General features: G+C 45.3%; 2 protein-coding genes across 2 annotated transcripts; one reads left to right on the top strand and one right to left on the bottom strand.

The window, feature by feature from the left end:
* The first annotated feature begins 828 nt into the window (after positions 1 to 828).
* On the top strand, positions 829 to 17,293 carry LOC140582805 (uncharacterized). The gene is made up of 10 exons (XM_072707180.1): positions 829 to 897; positions 1,057 to 1,174; positions 1,429 to 1,645; positions 1,729 to 1,848; positions 1,930 to 2,090; positions 2,182 to 2,385; positions 9,035 to 9,282; positions 9,381 to 9,637; positions 16,787 to 16,860; positions 17,102 to 17,293. Exons 2-10 carry the CDS (start codon positions 1,116 to 1,118, stop codon positions 17,154 to 17,156), a joined length of 1,395 nt encoding a protein of 464 aa, XP_072563281.1. The 5' UTR covers positions 829 to 897; positions 1,057 to 1,115; the 3' UTR covers positions 17,157 to 17,293.
* LOC140583122 (uncharacterized) lies at positions 10,067 to 16,289 on the bottom strand. The gene is made up of 7 exons (XM_072707761.1): positions 16,284 to 16,289; positions 16,076 to 16,195; positions 15,808 to 15,968; positions 15,509 to 15,712; positions 10,949 to 11,190; positions 10,563 to 10,840; positions 10,067 to 10,093 (listed from the first exon to the last, which is right to left on the bottom strand). The coding sequence occupies exons 1-7, from the start codon at positions 16,287 to 16,289 to the stop codon at positions 10,067 to 10,069; spliced, it is 1,038 nt and encodes a 345-aa protein (XP_072563862.1).
* Positions 17,294 to 17,638: the final 345 nt, after the last annotated feature.

Here is a 17,638-nt window from a genome sequence, read left to right as displayed (position 1 = left end):
GAAGCCATCCAAGAAGTAGTGGAGAAGGCAAAGCAGGATGCGCTTGAAGTTCTGCAGTGGGGCAGGGTGTTCAGCTACAGGCACCTGCGAGACATTATGGATGATGCTAATCCTATGAGCAGGTTGGTGGGAAAACTCTTCAGTCTTTTTTACACATCTCCCGTAGTTTCTTCAGTATGACACTTACTAAGAGTTTTTTATTTACTTATTTATCTGAAAGGATGATCCAGGAGCTGGAGCGTCGCCACATGGTGGTGCCTGACACCCCCTCCCCAGCAGTAGCGGCGCAGACCAGCAGTGTTCCTGTGATGGCTGGTACAACCGTGCAGCGACCGGAGAGCTCGGCGACTGAGCAGTCGGAGGACGCAGTCAGTGTCAGCAACGGCGAGATCTTTCAAGTGTGAGTATGAGTGTCTCGGATTTGCAGCTTCATTGATACCTTTTGCTTTTGCTTGTGAGCCAATTGAAGGTGCAATTTTAAGACGAAATATGTTTTCCACATGGCAGTACCCGGGAGGTGCAGTGGCCACAGACCTATGATGCAGGAGAAGGGACTGTACCGGAAACATTCTCTGGACCATCCCCTCCTGAAGGGCTTCGCCGCATACTTGGAGAAGGATCTCCTGAATGAGAATTTCAAGCAGACGGTGAGGTCTCCCATAAAAGTTCACTCTATTATTTTTTGGAGCTTTATATCTACGCAATATATTCATTAAGTAATGCCGATTTTATTTTCCAGGTGGAAAACGTCAGCAGGTTCATGTTTTTTGTGAACCCTGAAGAGCCATCCCTTGAATTTCTGAGGGAGAGGGAGAAGACGAAGCTCTTCTTTCGGGAGCTGACTGAGGCTGGTCTCTCCAGGCAGACTCAGGTCAACTACATGAAGAGCCTGAAGAGGTTGGTAGCATGTAGATTTTTAACAGTATATTGTAGGTTTTGTGTTGTATTGTCGTATCTGTTTTCTTCAAGGAAGTTCAGTCCTCCCACTATTGTCATGGTGGCATGTACAAGTTTATGTACATATGGATACTTACATACATGTCCTTCCTCTGACAGATTCCTCAAGTACCACACCGTGGCCACCGACCTCCGGCGTGACAACATTGCCTTGTGGAATGAGGCAATGTTCTTCGTGGAGTACCTGGGCTCACTCCAGCAGAGCTCTGCAAAGTTGGTGAGTAAGGAGATGACGCAAAGGAGGTAAGTTCAACTGTCAACACCCGTTAAATTCCATATTATGATTTGATTATACATCTCCTCTACTGTGTTTAACACACTCATAATGTTTTTTTTTATCTCCCTCACTGCTCATGGAGTGCACTGCATGGAGAAGCAGAGCCATTTTACATTGTGAGCACATTTTATTAAAATGTGTACTGTATTGATTAGGATTGACAGTAATTGAATTTTCTTCTCCCACCCACATAGTCATGTCATTCTCACGGGGATGAGCCCAGAGAAGAGTCCAGAGGACTGCTGGGCCGTGCTGAGGGCTGCCAAGAACGACTTCTTGGCAGTCCTTGGCAAGGTGTATCCGGAGGAGATGCCCCTGGAGTGTGCAGAGTGCTGCCTTGTCCTCTACTACCTGGAGGCCACGGTGATTCTGAAGCATCTCCAGCCACCAGGCGTGGTGGAGCACATGACCGTAAGTGTTGTATTCTTTTTGTCTTCACTTTTCCTTTTTGCCGATACTCTTATTTATCAGTGGGACATCATTGTATTGTGTAGGTCCAGGAGTGGATGACCAGGAGCACGTCCGAGGCCGACCATACGGTGATTGTGGTGAAGGAACACAAGACGTCGGCGCAGCAAGCGGCCACGTTTGCATTGTCCTCTGAGGAGGAGACGGTAAGTATATCAAGTTTGATAAGATTTATTTCATAGTTTATTTCAAGAGCAGCGATTTAATCTGTTTTCCTCTGCCAACAGTGGTTCGACATCTACTTCACCCAGGTATGGCCACAGCTCCTGAGCTCCAAGAGGAGCCGGACGACACTGGATGACCTGGGAGGAGACAAACGGTTCTTCGTCTCCACCACAGGCAGGCCGGCGTTCAACGCTTCGAATGACCTCAACCGGCTGCACCAAAAGTGAGCTGATCATCATGATTAATTCCCCCTATAATATGTTCTACATACGTGTTGTGTGAGACGTATTAATAAATGTATTTTTGTATTTTAGATACAAGCTGGATCCAGTCACCTACCAGACGGCCCGGCGCATCTTTGAGACGGCCACCAAGGACTTGACGGACCAAGAGAAATCCTTGGTGGCCGATTACCTCACTCATTCCACTGCGACGGCTGACGAGCACTACCGGATGAAGCAGTCACGGAATGTGGTGCTGGCCAGTATGCTGCTGAAGAAGCTGGCAGGTGACTCAAGGTAGGCATGTTTTCTGTTTGTCAACACACTTACCAACATCAAGACGCACAACCAAAGCCCTCACCACTGAACACTAACTATAAACGCAAAGTCCTGAATTAACTTAAAAATGGCAAGAAGGGAAATGGTTCTTACTCGTCACAGAGGGCAGTCGTAAATCCTTTAACACATGCGAGTTTAATGAAACAATATTACAAAATCCACTTGGTTCCTGCATCCCATAACAACACGCCTGCTGAGCCTCAACTCGTGTTTCCTTAAACGTTCAAACACGAGCTTTATCCATTACCACCACAAGCGATGAGACGGTAAGAAAAACTGTTTCCCCTCTTTTTCTGCCCACGCCCCCTGGCTGTTACAAGTGTTTAGCAGGTAAAGAAACAGAACTGAAATATACATTAGAAACATAAGAAATAATACTAAATTATAAATAGGCAATATCAATACTGTCTCACATAGAAAATATCGCTGATTCAATCCTGTCATTGTTTAAATTTTGTACGGCCGTTCTCAACTCCCTTTCTGCCCCAACGAAATTCGTTCCATTGTCAGACCTGACTGTTTGAACCTGACCCCTTCTAGAAATAAATCTCCTCAGTGCATGAATGCACGAGTCCGTATCCAAAGAGCTAGCAATCTCAATGTGAACAGCTCTTAACGTCAGGCAGGTAAAGATTACCCCATATCTTTTGATCAACGTCCTTCCTCTTTTTATTTCGAATGGGCCAAAATAATCAATGCCTACATTTGTAAACAGGGGATCATCTGGTAAAAGCCTGTCACGAGGAAGGTCAGCCATGAACTGTTTGCCTAGAATGCTGCGCTGGCGTTTACAAATGGTGCATTGAGACAGAATTTTTCTGATGGCTGTTGGCGCTTTTGGAATCCAGTATTTCTCTCGCAACTTTGATAACATGTGATTACGGCCACTGTGACCCACTTCTACATGAATTGATCTTAAGATCAGACGTGAAACATGGTGGTCCTTTGCCAAAATTGCAGGATGCTTGGATTCCTCAGGCATAGCTGATCTGTCTAGCCTGCCACCCACTCTTAGAATTTTGTCTTGCAAAACTGGTGACAACATGTAGAGGGCGCTACTGCGTTTCACAGTTTTACCTTGTTGGAGGGATTTGATTTCTTCAGGAAACATACTTGTTTGGCTGTAGCGAATGATCTCTTTCTCTGCGTTTTCGATGTCACTTACAGTTAATGTAATACCTGACAGCGAAGCTTTGAAGGTTTTCATTTCCCTTTCAAGTTCAGAATTTACTGATAGATCGTATCTTGGAGCGTGGCACAGCTCTTTCCTTTTTTCCATCAGTGTCTTCAGAATGCCTTTAAATTTGAGGAACCATGCAATGGCTCTTCTCAAGCAGTACCAATCTGAGTAGTGTGAGAAGAACTGAGAAGTACAGTCATAACTATCTGCACACACTGCATTGACTGAGGCTTCCTTAACCTCAAGATCATTGTCGGATATCTTAACAGTCTGACTTGGAATTTTTGGCCACTCCGATTTCGGCTTTGTCAGGAAGGGTGGACCTGTGAGCCATAAATTTGTTTTAATGAAAGCATCTACTGTAAGTCCTCTTGAGGCAATGTCGGCTGGGTTGGAAGAAGAACTCACATGCCTCCACTGTGACACCTTAGAGAGCTCTCTGATGGCTGCTACCCTGTTGGCTACAAATGTACGGAACCGTGTGCTTTCATTGTTGAGATACTTCAGGACTGAAGTACTGTCTGTCCAGAACACAGACTCCTGAAGAATCAAATCCAATTCAGATTTAAGCACGCTGTCCATTCTAGCGGCCATTGTAGCTGCAGTGAGCTCAAGACGTGGCACAGTAACCGACTTTACTGGAGAAACCCTTGCCTTACCCATAACAAAGGCACAATGTTGGTTACCTCTGTGATTCTCCATAAGTAAGTAGGACACTGTGCCATAACCCAGCTCACTGGCGTCTGCAAAATGATGCAGCTGTGCTGAAGTAATTTCACCAAAGTTAAGTGGCTTTATGCATCTCTTAACCTGAAAGTCATTTAAGTTCTGAAGACTAACTAACCACAGGTTCCACTGCTGTTTGAGGGCTTCTGGAATACTTTCATCCCATTCGTGGTTTGTTCTACAAAGCTCTTGCAATATTTGTTTTGCAGGAAGAACGACTGGAGAAAGTATTCCAAGCGGATCATAAATGGAACTGACCATGGACAAGATACCTCTCCTTGTAAGGGGCCTTTCTTGTAGGGTTACTTTGAACTGCAAAGTATCCGTCTCTACACACCACTGAACACCTAGGGCTCTTTCCAATGGCAACTTATCTTTTTCCAGATCCAAGTCCTTCACTGTCTTTGCCTTGCTCTCCTCACTTATGGACGCAAGTACAGTGCGACTATTTGACATCCACTTTGTCAAATTAAATCCCCCTGATGCGCACACCTCCCTTAATTCATGCATCAGAGCGATACCCTGCTGTTCGGTAGCTACAGAAGTCAAACAATCATCCACATAGAAACTCCTAAGGACTGTCTGAATTACTTCTGCTCGGTACCCAGCACTGTTGTCCTTTGCACAGCTTTGTAGAGCGTAGATTGCACAACTTGGGGATGATGTGGCTCCAAATAAGTGAACCGTCATTCTGTATTCCTCCATTTCCTGAGCAGTGTCACCTTTAGGCCACCAAAGGAATCTCAACAGGTCTTTGTCTTTATTAGGAACTCTAACCTGATGAAACATCCCTTCTACATCTGCTGCAAGGGCTATTGGCTTATGTCTAAATCTCATCAGCACACCAATGAGAGAATTATTCAAGTTGGGTCCTTGTAACAGCTGAGAGTTGAGTGACTTTCCTTGGTAGGTAGCTGCACAATCAAACACCACTCGAAGTTTGTGTTTTTGTGGGTGATACACCCCGTGATGGGGGATGTACCAGATTCTACCACGGTTTCCTTCCATTTCACTTACAGGGACCTTTTCAGCATGACCTTTCAGAAACATATCCTCCATGCAACTACAATAATCCTTGTGGAAATCCGGATTTCTTTTGAATTTTCTTTTCAGAAATTGAGCGCGCAGAGAAGCCACACCATAGTTGTTAGGAAACACTACATCCCTTTTCTTCAACGGAAGGTCGATGCAGTAATGTCCATCAACAAACTCTATGGAGTGCGATACTGACTCCATAAATTGCCTGTCTTCTATGGACATTTCCAACTTTTCAGCTTGTTTACACTCAGGAAAATCATAACTCATTTGCTGTTGAATTAGGTTCTCCAGACTTACCACTGAAATCCTGTTTGCCATCACCTGTGGCCATTCTGTATGTCTGCTAGCGTGGATGTTCTCTCTTTCCAAAGGTCCGTTTACAATCCAGCCCAGGATGGTCTTGACAGCGTAAGGTCCATTTCCTCTGCTGTTGATGACTTTCCATGGCTCAAGAGCCTTGGGTACGTTTGTTCCTATTAGCAAGCCAATATCTGCATCAATCTGGGGAAGATGCACCTCTTCAAGGTACTTCCATTTCCCCACATCCTTCTGTTGTGGAATGTTTTCTCTTTTAACTGGAATCTCCCTTTGTGAGAACACTTGAGGGAGATCCACAAAATTGTTTGCATTCAAACCACTTATTTCCAGTTCGGTGAAAACATGTGTACTAACAGACCTTTCTTGTCCCATAGTACGCAGCAGGATGTTTGTTTTCCTACCAGTTAGCCTTAGTTCTTTCATTAGCTGTTCTGTGCAAAACGTCGCAGAACTTCCCGGATCCAAGAAGGCGTAGGTCATAACCTCATGATTGCTCTTTTTGGACTTAACTCTAACTGGTATAATAGCCAATGAACGCACTAAATGACCAGCCCCAGTACAGCCGCAAGTTTCGCTGGTTACAGTACATAACTCTGTGACAGCTGGGGAGCTTTTTCCGTCTTGTAATCCTGGAAGTACTGGCTTCCTTTCTGGGAGATGAAGGATGGTTGGATGCTTTAGCAAGCATTTTTGACAAGTGAGCCTTTGCATACAACCTTTACTCATGTGACCTGGTGATAAGCAACCATAGCACAACCCCTTAGATTTCAGGAAGTCGAGCTTTTCTTTGTGTGGCTTATGCTTCAGAACATAGCAAACGTCCAATCCATGTCCTTTCTTACAGCATAAGCAGAGGGTTCCATGGCTTGCTTTTGCTCCATCCCTTTCCTTTGCTCTTTGGGGCTCGAGTTCTGAAACAGGTGTCACACTTGTTGCAAATGCGGTTTTCAGTTCTTTCATTCGCAGGTTACTTGGTTTGTTTATTTTGAATTTAAAATTCTTTTATTAATTTGTTGTCCTGAATGTTACCAAACAGTGGATATGAAACAATCTTTGCCTGTTTGTCTACAAAACTAACCAGGTCTGAGAATCTTGCTCTCATGCCAGTCCTTTCTTGACGCTCACAGGCAACTACTCTCCACCTTTCCCGTAGCTTAAAAGGAAGTTTTGATACAATCGCACGCATGTTGCTTGGACTGTCCATCTCTTCTACATATTCCACGCTGTCAACAGTGTTGCGACAGCCAGTAAGGAAAAGAGCAAAATCTGTTAAGGCCTTGTTGTCCTCAGGCTTTAAAGCTGGCCAGTTCAGCGCCTTTTCTGTATAGGCGGTGGCTATTGTGTACTCATTGCCAAAATGTTGGTAGAGTAGTCCCTTGGCCTCTTTGTAGCCTCTTTCAGAAGGAATGTGCTGACAACTGCGTACAAGTATCTTTGGTTGCCCCGAGGTGAACTGCTCTAAGAAGTACAGTCTATCTTTGTTATTTGTTGTCTTATTCTCTACTCCATGTTCAAAAGCTCGCATGAAAAATGTGAATTCAAGCGGGTCTCCACTAAAGACTGGAATATCCATAGGTGGGAGAGTAGATAAGAACTGTTGTTTAACGAAAATCTCAGCAATATCATTTTGACGTTGCATGATGTTGAACAAACTACCTGTATCAACATGTACAGCATCTGCCCTTGGTGGCTGTGATTTAGCAAAATATTGTTGCCCATCACCGTCTGCTGGCACTGAATCAGTGTCATGCGCTAACTCACGACAGTGTATCTTTGGACGTTCCACATTATCAAATGCAGCTTTAAATGTTTTTGCAGTTGTGGTAGCCCTTGCTGCACCACCATAAGCACCAGAAACACTATGAGTTGGTTTATACCTGGACAGAACTTCAAGTTTGGCGTCGGCTGCGGCGATAGCAGTTTGGAGCTCTAAATCCTCCACCTTTGCTCTGAGCTCAGCTTCCTCCCTCTGAAGCTCTTGTTTCTGTTTTAAGGCATTAGCTCGTGCCAACAACTCTGCCCTTGCAGCTTCAATTTGCAGCCTTGAAGAAACTGTAGATGACATAGCTGAAGCCACTTGACTACCAGATATTTTTGAAAAGAGGGGAAGTTGTGAAGTGGAAATAACCATTGAAGCGCTGTCAGTGCATTCAATCTCTGCATCCCATTGCTCTGCTTCCTTGGCTTGGAGATTAACTCTTTCAACCCAGTCTTTGACTTTGTCCACAAAGTGCTTAACTGCCTGAGACTTAGGTTCAAACCAGTACAACTGATCTAAATATGCCTCGTCCTCTGGCATAAGTTCTCTGATTGCATTATTAACACCTTGAAATGCAAGAAATGACTGTGCAAACTCACCATTTATACATTCATACACAGTATCAACATTACCAGAGTCCACAAGCAAAGTTTCAATTTCTCTCATTTGCCTTGTTAAATGTCCCAGCTTTGCTTTCCTTGTTCCCGTCAGCTTGCTAAGCCGTTCCTCTTGCGCTTTAACAGTCATCCTCGGCACTCTTTTGGAGGCCGCGTTCACATCCTCTTTTTCCATAGTGATCAATATTCGTGTTCAAAGCGCGCTCTGTTTCACAAAAACCGAAAGGATCGCTCTCCTGCAACTGTGCGGAGGCGCCAACATGGCTTCCATGACGCAGTTCAATAATATTCCCAAACGTTCAAAAAACTAAAAAAGGTTCACCAATGTCCGATTAGTAAAATCCGTAAAGTGCGCAATCCAACGCCCTTACTCCTCTCATTAACAAAATGTCGCTCGTTTCGGACAAAAAAGGAGAAGTTTTTCTTACTTGTATAAACGCAAAGTCCTGAATTAACTTAAAAATGGCAAGAAGGGAAATGGTTCTTACTCGTCACAGAGGGCAGTCGTAAATCCTTTAACACATGCGAGTTTAATGAAACAATATTACAAAATCCACTTGGTTCCTGCATCCCATAACAACACGCCTGCTGAGCCTCAACTCGTGTTTCCTTAAACGTTCAAACACGAGCTTTATCCATTACCACCACAAGCGATGAGACGGTAAGAAAAACTGTTTCCCCTCTTTTTCTGCCCATGCCCCCTGGCTGTTACAAGTGTTTAGCAGTTAAAGAAACAGAACTGAAATATACATTAGAAACATAAGAAATAATACTAAATTATAAATAGGCAATATCAATACTGTCTCGCATAGAAAATATAAAAATATACTTTAAGCTATTACCTACAAATTAACATTCTAAGCAACCAGTTACAAACAAATTGACACATTAGATTGGCTCTTACACTAACCTTAAACTTTTTGTGTTTTTTTTTTTTTTTTTTTTTTTTTTTTTTTTTTTAAATCTCAGCGCTGTCTCCGCAGAGGAAGGACCCAGCTGTTCTGCCCATGGTGCCGCACGGGATGCTGCCCTGGCATCCAACCAACAGATGGATGTCCAGGCAGCGTTCGATCAGCTCCTTCGGACCCACCCCGTGACCCTGGATGGCGACATCCCAGACAAGACGGCACGCTCGCAGACGTCGGGCCGGTTTCAGCGGCAGCTCTGTGAGCGCTGGCTGAAGGCCCAGATGAGGATGCGCGTACGGCATGTCTTGTGTGAGTATTGTTTGTAGCACTAATGACATTTTTTACTGTGAAACGGTCCTATCTACATAGGCTTCTTAACTAACAACAATTTACTTTGTTCTTGACAGCACACTTTGGCAGACGGCAGCCCATCGAGTCCCGGGTCGACGCTTGGATCAGGAACCAAGGCTGGAAAAGTAACGTTCCCAGTGCGGCCAGCGTTCTGAAGGACTGGAGACCAGTGGGTTCGGTGGACACTGCCGTGGACTCTAGCCACATCCAGGAGCTCATCCACAACCAGAAGTGGAAGGGACTTGTGGTGATGGACATTGCGGGGAAGGGGAAGGGAGTCTGCGCCACCCGGCAGTTCCAGGCTGGTGAGGTGGTGTGTGAACTTTTGAGCTTTAATTTGATGTATAATTTCCCTGAATTTCCAGCTCTCAGGGCTTAGGATAGGTCTGAATCTACTAGACAGATATTATGGGGCAGCTGGAACCAGCAAAATTGACCTAATATTTCCTCATTTTTCTCCAAAACTACTGGAGCAATCAGGATGTTTTTGGGCTCTTTAGAAACTAGAAATTTAGAGCTTTAATGTGATGTATAATTTCCCTGAATTTCCAGCTCTCAGGGCTTAGGATAGGTCTGAATCTACTAGACAGATATTATAGGGCAGCTGGAACCAGCAAAATTGACCTAATATTTCCTCATTTTCCTCCAATACTACTGGAGCAATCAGGATGTTTTTGGGGTCTTTAGAAACTAGAAATTTAGAGCTTTAATTTGATGTTTAATTTCCCTGAATTTCCAGCTCTCAGGGCTTAGGATAGGTCTGAATCTTCTACACAGATATTAAGGGGTAGTATAGCTGGAACCAGAAAATTGACCTAATATTTCCTCATTTTTCTCCAAAAAATGGACTGCATTTCTATAGCACTTTTCTACTTCTACGAGTACTCAAAGCGCTTTACAATACATGCCTCACATTCACCCATCCACACACACATTCACACACCAGTGGCGAAGGCTGCCATGCAAGGCGCCAACCTGCACACTGGGAGCAATAAAATGACATCTTGCTCCTCCCCATCAATGTCCACCACATAGAGCCTAGGCTTTACATTGGCTCTCTTTCTGGAGTGATTAATGAGCCTCCCAAAAGTCTGTCTGCCTGGGTGGCACAGGCACTCGGGCGAGTGGGCATCAATGCACATCTGTTTATTCTTCTTGTTCCGATAAAAGAACATATAGCCAGTCTCATTTTCATCAAGACTGTGGTGTATGTGTGTCCCCTCTTTGGCTGTGACTACCTGTCCATGGTAGTCACAGACCACCTCTCCAGATTGGAACGGCCGGCTGGTGCAGACTCCCTTGCCCTTGCCAGCGATGTCCGTGACCACCAATCCTCTCCACTTCTGGGTGGTGATGAGAGTCTTGATGTGGCTGGAGTCAACCACGGTGTCCACGTGTCCTGTGGGCTTCCAGTCTTTAAGGATGGAGGCCGCACTAGGGATGTTGTTTTTCCATCCCTGCTTCTTTATCCAGGAGCTGACCCCGGACTCCGTGGGCTCCCTCCTGCCAAAGTGTGCTGTCAAGAACAAATAAAATCAGTCCGTTAGTCACGAAGTGAATCTGAATCATGTACATAGGATTGGTTGTCAGTAAAAATGGCATTAGCGTTAAAAATAATACTTACAGAGCACATGCTGGACACGGAGTCTCATCTGCGCCTTAAGCCAGCGCTCATGCAGCTGACGTTGAAACGTCTCGGACACCTGGCAACGTGCAGCCCGGTCTGGCATGTCGCCATCCAAGGTCACCGGGTGGGTCTGCAGGAGCAGGTCCAACGCCGTCTGGACGTCCATCTGCCGGTTGGACCCAGTATCCCGGGCAGCCGCCCAGGCACCACGGCTGGTTCCCTCCTCCGCAGACTCGTTACTAAAATAAAAATCATTTAATGTTAGTGTTTAGTGTAGTGGAACCCAATGGACAGTAGAGGGCACTCAAGTTCAGTATAAGAGGGAGTGGGGGGATTGTAAGACGAAGAAGAATGAAAGAGTTTTGTTCGATAGCTGAGCTAGGTGTATGTCCTGATGTTCCCCATGCATATATAAATATAAGAATATAACCGTCAGATACATGCTGTCAGAAGCTGGTTGACGACCTGAAAAGAAAAGGAAAAAAAAACGGAACGAAGAAACTACGGAGCGGAGCGTCTGGAATCGTGAGTGAACACGATATAAATATGGACCAGATATTTTCGCTGACGCCGCCGGGAGGTTTCAACTACGAAGAGCCTGGTACATGGCCGCAGTGGCTACGCCGCTTTGAACGATTCCGAGTTGCATCGGGACTTGCAGATAAAGACTCTGCGTACCAGGTAAATTCACTTCTTTACATAATGGGGGAGAAAAGTGACGATATTTTAAATACGTTACCCTTGAGAGAGGAAGCGAAAAAGAGTTATGAAGACGTCAAGAAGGCTTTGAGTGAGCACTTTATTGGCAGACATAACGTCATTTACGAGAGAGCGAAATTCAATAGCAGATTTCAACAGCCTGGTGAATCAGCAGAAACTTTTATCAGGTGTATAGGCTGGTGGAACACTGCAAGTGCGGCGATTTACATGAGGAAATGATCAGAGACCGTATTGTACTGGGCATAAGAGATGCAAAACTCTCAGAAAAATTGCAACTAGACCCAAATTTGACGTTGGTTAAAACGGTAACCCAAGTCAGACAAAACGAGGAAGTGAAACGTCAACAACCAATAATAAGACGAGAAAAATCTGAAATGAAAGAAGTGAATGTCGATGCGGTCACGACAAAGAGACTGTCTAAGGCAAAAGTAACATTGCAAGAAGCAGAGGGGACAACTCAGCGAATACACAGTACTTTTAATGCTGCTCAGAGAACAAAACAGATGGAAATTTGTAAGAGATGCGGGAAAAGTCCTCAACATCCATGGAAGATATGTCCAGCCAGAGATTCAGAATGCAGGAAATGCAGAAAGAAAGGACATTTTGCTGCAGTATGCCGGTCATCTCAAAGACTAGAAGCAATAGTTGACAGCTCGTATGAGTCAGCTTTCTTGGGAGTGATCCAGTCCCAAAACCAAGAAAGAATGTGGCAACAGACAATCATGGTGAATAAAGAACCAATCATTTAAAATTGATACTGGTGCAGCTGTTACGGCGATTCCAGCATCTATGTATACAGCTGAAAAACAGGGGAAACTCACAGAATCTAAAAAGATGATCTTGGGGCCTAATAATACTCCTCTGAATGTCATGGGTACATTCAAAGCTTGCCTGAAAAAGGACAAAAGGCGTATCCAGCAAGATGTATACGTTGTAACAGATCTAGTGATGCCACTGTTAGGACTGCCTGCAATCCAAAAGTTACAGTTACTGCAACAAGTAGCTGTCGTACATGAACCTGGAGAGCAGTATAAGGCAAGGTTCCCCAAAGTTTTCTCAGGACTGAGAAAATTGGAGGGCAGCTACAAGATCAAGCTAACAGAAGCTGCTGTACCGTATGCGCTGTCAGCCCCACGAAGAGTACCACTGCCTCTTGTGGAGAAAGTAAGACTGGAACTCCGCAGAATGGAAGAAATGGGAGTTATTCGACAAATCAAAGAGCCTACTGCTTGGTGTGCAGGAATAGTAGTAGTGCCAAAACCCAACGGCAGTTTCAGGATTTGCGTCGACCTCACAAGATTGAATGAGAATGTGTGTAGAGAAAGACAGATACTACCTGCTGTGGATGAGACTTTGGCCCAGCTTGAGGGTGCAGCTATTTTTTCGAAATTAGATGCCACATCTGGCTTTTGGCAAATACCCCTGCACAAAGACTCCGAGCCATTTACAACGTTCATTACACCCTTTGGCAGATACTGTTTCCGGCGTCTCACATTTGGGATATCTTCGGCCCCGGAGCATTTTCAGCTCAGAATGTCGCAGATCATTGCAGGAACGACTGGAGTTCTTTGCCATGCAGACGATATCCTAGTGTTTGGAAAAGACAAGAAAGAACATGATGAGAGACTGTGCGAGGTGCTGAAAAAGTTTGAAAAGGCAGGAATGACCCTGAATGACAAGTGCGTGTTCGCTGTCAAGAGAGTGAAGTTCCTAGGCCACACAATAAGCGCTCAAGGGATCGAAGCGGACCAGGACAAGATTCAGGCTATTCTCAACATGCCTGAGCCACAGAACGTAGAAGGGGTGAGACGCTTCATGGGAATGGTCAACTATGTTGGGAAGTTTTCACCCCATCTGCCGACTCTCACAAAGCCACAAAGCCAGAGATTTGTTAAGGAATGATAGCATCTGGGCGTGGGATGCGCAGCAGAAAGAAGCATTCGCAAAAGTAAAGGAAGAACTCAGCTCACCAGCTATACTGGCACAATATAGTCCGAGCAGTGAAACTGTAGTTTCGGCTGACGCATCGTCCTATGGCCTTGGCGGGGTGCTCATGCAAAAACAGAAAAACGGTGAGTGGAGGCCAGTCGTATATATCTCAAGAAGTCTTACAGCTACAGAGACACGTTATGCCCAAATCGAAAAAGAAGCTCTTGCGGTGACATGGGCATGTGAGCGGCTCAGTGCATACTTACTCGGATTAGAATTTACGGTGCACACCGACCACAAACCCTTGATATCACTGTTGGGAAAAAGAGCAATTGATGACTTACCTCCAAGGATTCTTCGGTTCAGACTAAGGCTACTCAGATTCAAGTACAACATCATGCATGTCCCAGGAAAACAACTGGTCACTGCAGATGCATTGTCGCGAGCACCATCTGGACCTGAAAGTTCATCAGAAAATGAAACATTGGAGGAAGAGTGCAGAGTTTTTGTGGATCTCATTGTTCAGCAAATCCCGGCGACAAGTGCAAAACTGAAGCAGATTCAGGAGATGCAAAGCATAGATGTAACCTGCCGACAGTTGAAACAGTATACACAAAAAGGCTGGCCAGAACATCAGAAAGCTGTGTCGGAACATCTCATGCCATACTGGCCTCATAGAGTAGATATCCATGTAGCCAATGGGATCCTACTAAAAGGGGAACGGATTCTGATTCCAAAACCCATGGAAAGGGAGATGCTCGACAGACTTCATCAAGGTCATCAAGGCACGACAAAGTGCATTGCGAGAGCACAGCAATCGATGTGGTGGATGTGACATCTGCTGTCTGCATTCACAGCAGAAAACAGAACAATTGATGCCAACACCACTACCAGCGAGACCTTGGCAACGGGTTGCGGCAGATATCTTTCAATGGGAAGGAGGTCATTACCTAGTTGTGGTGGACTACTTTTCAAGATACATTGAGGTTGCAAACTTTCCAAAACTGGTAACGGCAACAACAGTGGAAAGGTTGAAGGTCATCTTCGCCGGATTCGGAATCCCTGAAACACTGCTCACAGACAATGGTCCTCAATTTGCTTCCTGTGAGTTTGCAGAGTTTGCTCGAGACTACGACTTCGAACATGTCACAAGCAGTCCACGATATCCTCAGAGCAATGGAGAGGCAGAGCGAGCGGTCCGGACTGTGAAACAAATGCTGAGAAAGAACCAAGACCCTCAGAGAGCTCTTCTAGCACATAGATCAACTCCACTGAGCCAAGGATTCTCGCCTGTGGAACTCTTGATGGGGAGAAGGATAAGATCAACAGTTCCCGCTACGCCAAAGTCTCTTGCACCAAAATGGCCTGATTTGAAGTTGTTCAGAAGAAAAGACAGGATTTTGAAAGAAAAACAAAAAGTAACGTTCAGATCAAGACACAGAGCAAAAGATCTACCAGTCATTGTTCCTGGAAAGAATTCTGCTGTTAAGAAAAGGGCAGAATAATCCCTTCAGCAGTCAGGAATGTTCAGGCAGTCTACCCTGACTTCCAGCTCAGGAATGTTTAGTGTTATACATGTTGAGATGTTTGTTCCCTGAAAAAGTAAGATATGTAACAGTGCTTAGTTGTATAAGATATTGAGGAGGGGTCGTAACTAAAAGAGGGGGATGTAGTGGAACCCAATGGACAGTAGAGGGCACTCGAGTTCAGTATAAGAGGGAGTGGGGGGATTGTAAGACGAAGAAGAATAAAAGAGTTTTGTTCGATAGCTGAGCTAGGTGTGTGTGCTGATGTTCCCCATACATATATAAATATAAGAATATAACCGTCAGATACATTTAGTGGTGGGGGCTTTGGTTGCATGTGTTGATTTTGTTTAAGTGTGTTGACAAACACAAACATGCTTACCTTGAGTCACCTGCCAGCTTGCTCAGCAGCTTGCTGGCCACCACTACATTCTGAGACAGTTTCATCCTGTAGTGGCGGTCAGCTGTCGCAGTCGAATGCGTGAGATAGTCGGCCACCATCGACTTCTCCAAGTCTGTCATGGTCTTGGTGGCCGTCTCAAACACACGCCGGGCAGTCTGACTCGTCACCGGGTCCAACTTGTACCTAAAATTGAAAATGTCATTTTTCAATCAATACTTTTCACCTGATAACAAACATTTAGAGCATATCAGGGAAATGAGTCAGGATGAGCGGCTTACTTCTGGTGCAGCCGGTTGAGGTCATTGGACGCGTTGTAAATAGGCCTTCCGGTGGTGGAGATAAAAAATCGCTCATCTCCTCCCAGGTCATCCTTATTCAGCTGGCTCCTTTTGCAGGCCAGGAGCTGAGGACGCACCCGCGTAAAATAGATGTCGAACCACTGTTGGCAGAGTAGTAACAGGAAGATTAAATATCTGCTTTTGAGTGTGACTTGCTTGGTTCTAGCAGGAAATGTGAAATTAATCTCATCCAATGTGATAAACTTACCATCTCCTCCTCATTGGGCAAGGCAAAGCAGGCCACTTGGTGTGCAGACGTCTTATGCTCCTTCACACCAATGACTGCATAGCCCGACTCGTCTGTGGTCCTAGTCGTCCACTCCTCCACCTGCACAGGACAAGGGCGTTACACCAGTTAATAAGAGTAATGGCAGCGAAGTGACAGTGAGGGCAACAAAAAGATTTATAATACTTACAGTCATGTGCTCTACCACTCCTGGTCGCTGGAGGTGTTTCAAAATGACAACAGTCTGCAGGTAGTACAGCACGAGGCAGCACTCTGTGGATTCCAGGGAGCCCTTTTCTGGATAGACTTTACCGAGGACTGCCAAGAAATCTTTCTTGGCAGCCCTCAGCACAGCCCAGCAGTCTTCTGGAGAGAGTGGATGCTTCTCTTTCAGAATGGCGTGCCTATGGGGGGGGGGGGTAAAGAAATAAGAAAAATTCAATTAATTTCAATTTCAAGTGCAATTAATGCAGAGGGGAGGGGAGGGGAGGGCAAGGCGGCATAGGTGCCGTTTCTGATGGTGGGCAAGTCAGAGCAGCAGGATGTCATGGTCTCCAGGCAGCTCCACAGGAGTAAAATAGGCGAGAAGAATTAAGCGTACCTCCTTTGGATGATTTCCTTGCCGACTAGCTTAGCACAGCTCTGCTGCAGTAAGCCCAGGTAGTCGATGAAGTGCTTTGCATCTCTCCACAGCCTTTCGTTGTTGCTCCGGAGGTCAGTATCAATTGTGTGATACTTGAGGAATCTGTCCGAGGAAGCACAAGTATGTAAGTATTCACATGAATGTAGACATATGTAATCATGATAAAGACAATAGAGGGGAGGATTAAACTGGCTTGAAGAAACATATATGTATATAAACACATATATAACTACATTAAAAATTCACAAAACAACCAACCTCTTCAGGCTCTTTATATAATTGATCTGTGTCTGCTTTGTCAATTTAGCCTCTGTCAGCTCAGAGAAGAAATGCCTGGTCTTCTCCCTTTCCTTGACGAATTCCAGGGAGGGCTCCTGCGGTTTCATGAAAAACAGGAACCTGGCTACATTTTCCACCTGAGAAGAAGAAACAGAATAAGGATGAATGGATGGATGGATGGATGGATGGGAGGTCACAGTCTAACGCTTGAGAAATCTGCCACCTCACCGGGCCGTCTTGGCTGTCCCCCGTCGGCGGTCGGCTCACCAGCATCTGCACCGGACACATCTTGGCCAGCTGACAGAACAGCTTGTTCAGGTCCAAGGAGTGCAGGGGGCCAGTGGGGGTGCTGGTGGTGGTGGTGGTGGTGGCGGGGGGGGGGGGGGGCCCTCGCGAACGTTTTGCTCAGGGGCCCACACAACCCATGCTGGTGCTGGTGACGGACTTGGACGTGCTGGACTGCGTAAAGCGCAGAAACATAAAAACAGAAACATAAAACAGATAAACATAAAATGATAATAACACAGAGCGGACTAATTCTCTACCGTACAGATGTACGGCAATCCACCTTCCTTTTAAAAAGCACTTTTATCCATTTGCTTGTATGTTTATTTGAGTGTGCA

The sequence above is a fragment of the Paramormyrops kingsleyae genome, chromosome 25 (genome assembly GCF_048594095.1).
Source record: "Paramormyrops kingsleyae isolate MSU_618 chromosome 25, PKINGS_0.4, whole genome shotgun sequence".
NCBI lineage: Eukaryota > Metazoa > Chordata > Actinopteri > Osteoglossiformes > Mormyridae > Paramormyrops > Paramormyrops kingsleyae.
The sequence above is the reverse complement of the archived record's forward strand: the minus strand, read 5'-3'. Positions and strand labels throughout refer to the sequence as shown.

What these genes read in the sequence shown, in the direction of transcription:
- LOC140582805 (XM_072707180.1), top strand. Translation starts at nt 1,116, where the DNA reads ATGAGGCAATGTTCTTCGTGGAGTACCTGGGCTCACTCCAGCAGAGCT. An exon ending in CTCAACCGGCTGCACCAAAA is followed by an intron (nt 2,091 to 2,181) that starts GTGAGCTGATCA and finishes TTTGTATTTTAG; the next exon opens with ATACAAGCTGGATCCAGTCA. An exon ending in GTCCGAGGAAGCACAAGTAT is followed by an intron (nt 16,861 to 17,101) that starts GTAAGTATTCAC and finishes GACGAATTCCAG; the next exon opens with GGAGGGCTCCTGCGGTTTCA.
- LOC140583122 (XM_072707761.1), bottom strand. An exon ending in AAGCTGGCAGGTGACTCAAG is followed by an intron (nt 11,191 to 15,508) that starts GTAAGCATGTTT and finishes TTTTTATTTTAG; the next exon opens with TAACGAGTCTGCGGAGGAGG. An exon ending in CCGTGTCCAGCATGTGCTCT is followed by an intron (nt 10,841 to 10,948) that starts GTAAGTATTATT and finishes TGTTCTTGACAG; the next exon opens with CACACTTTGGCAGGAGGGAG.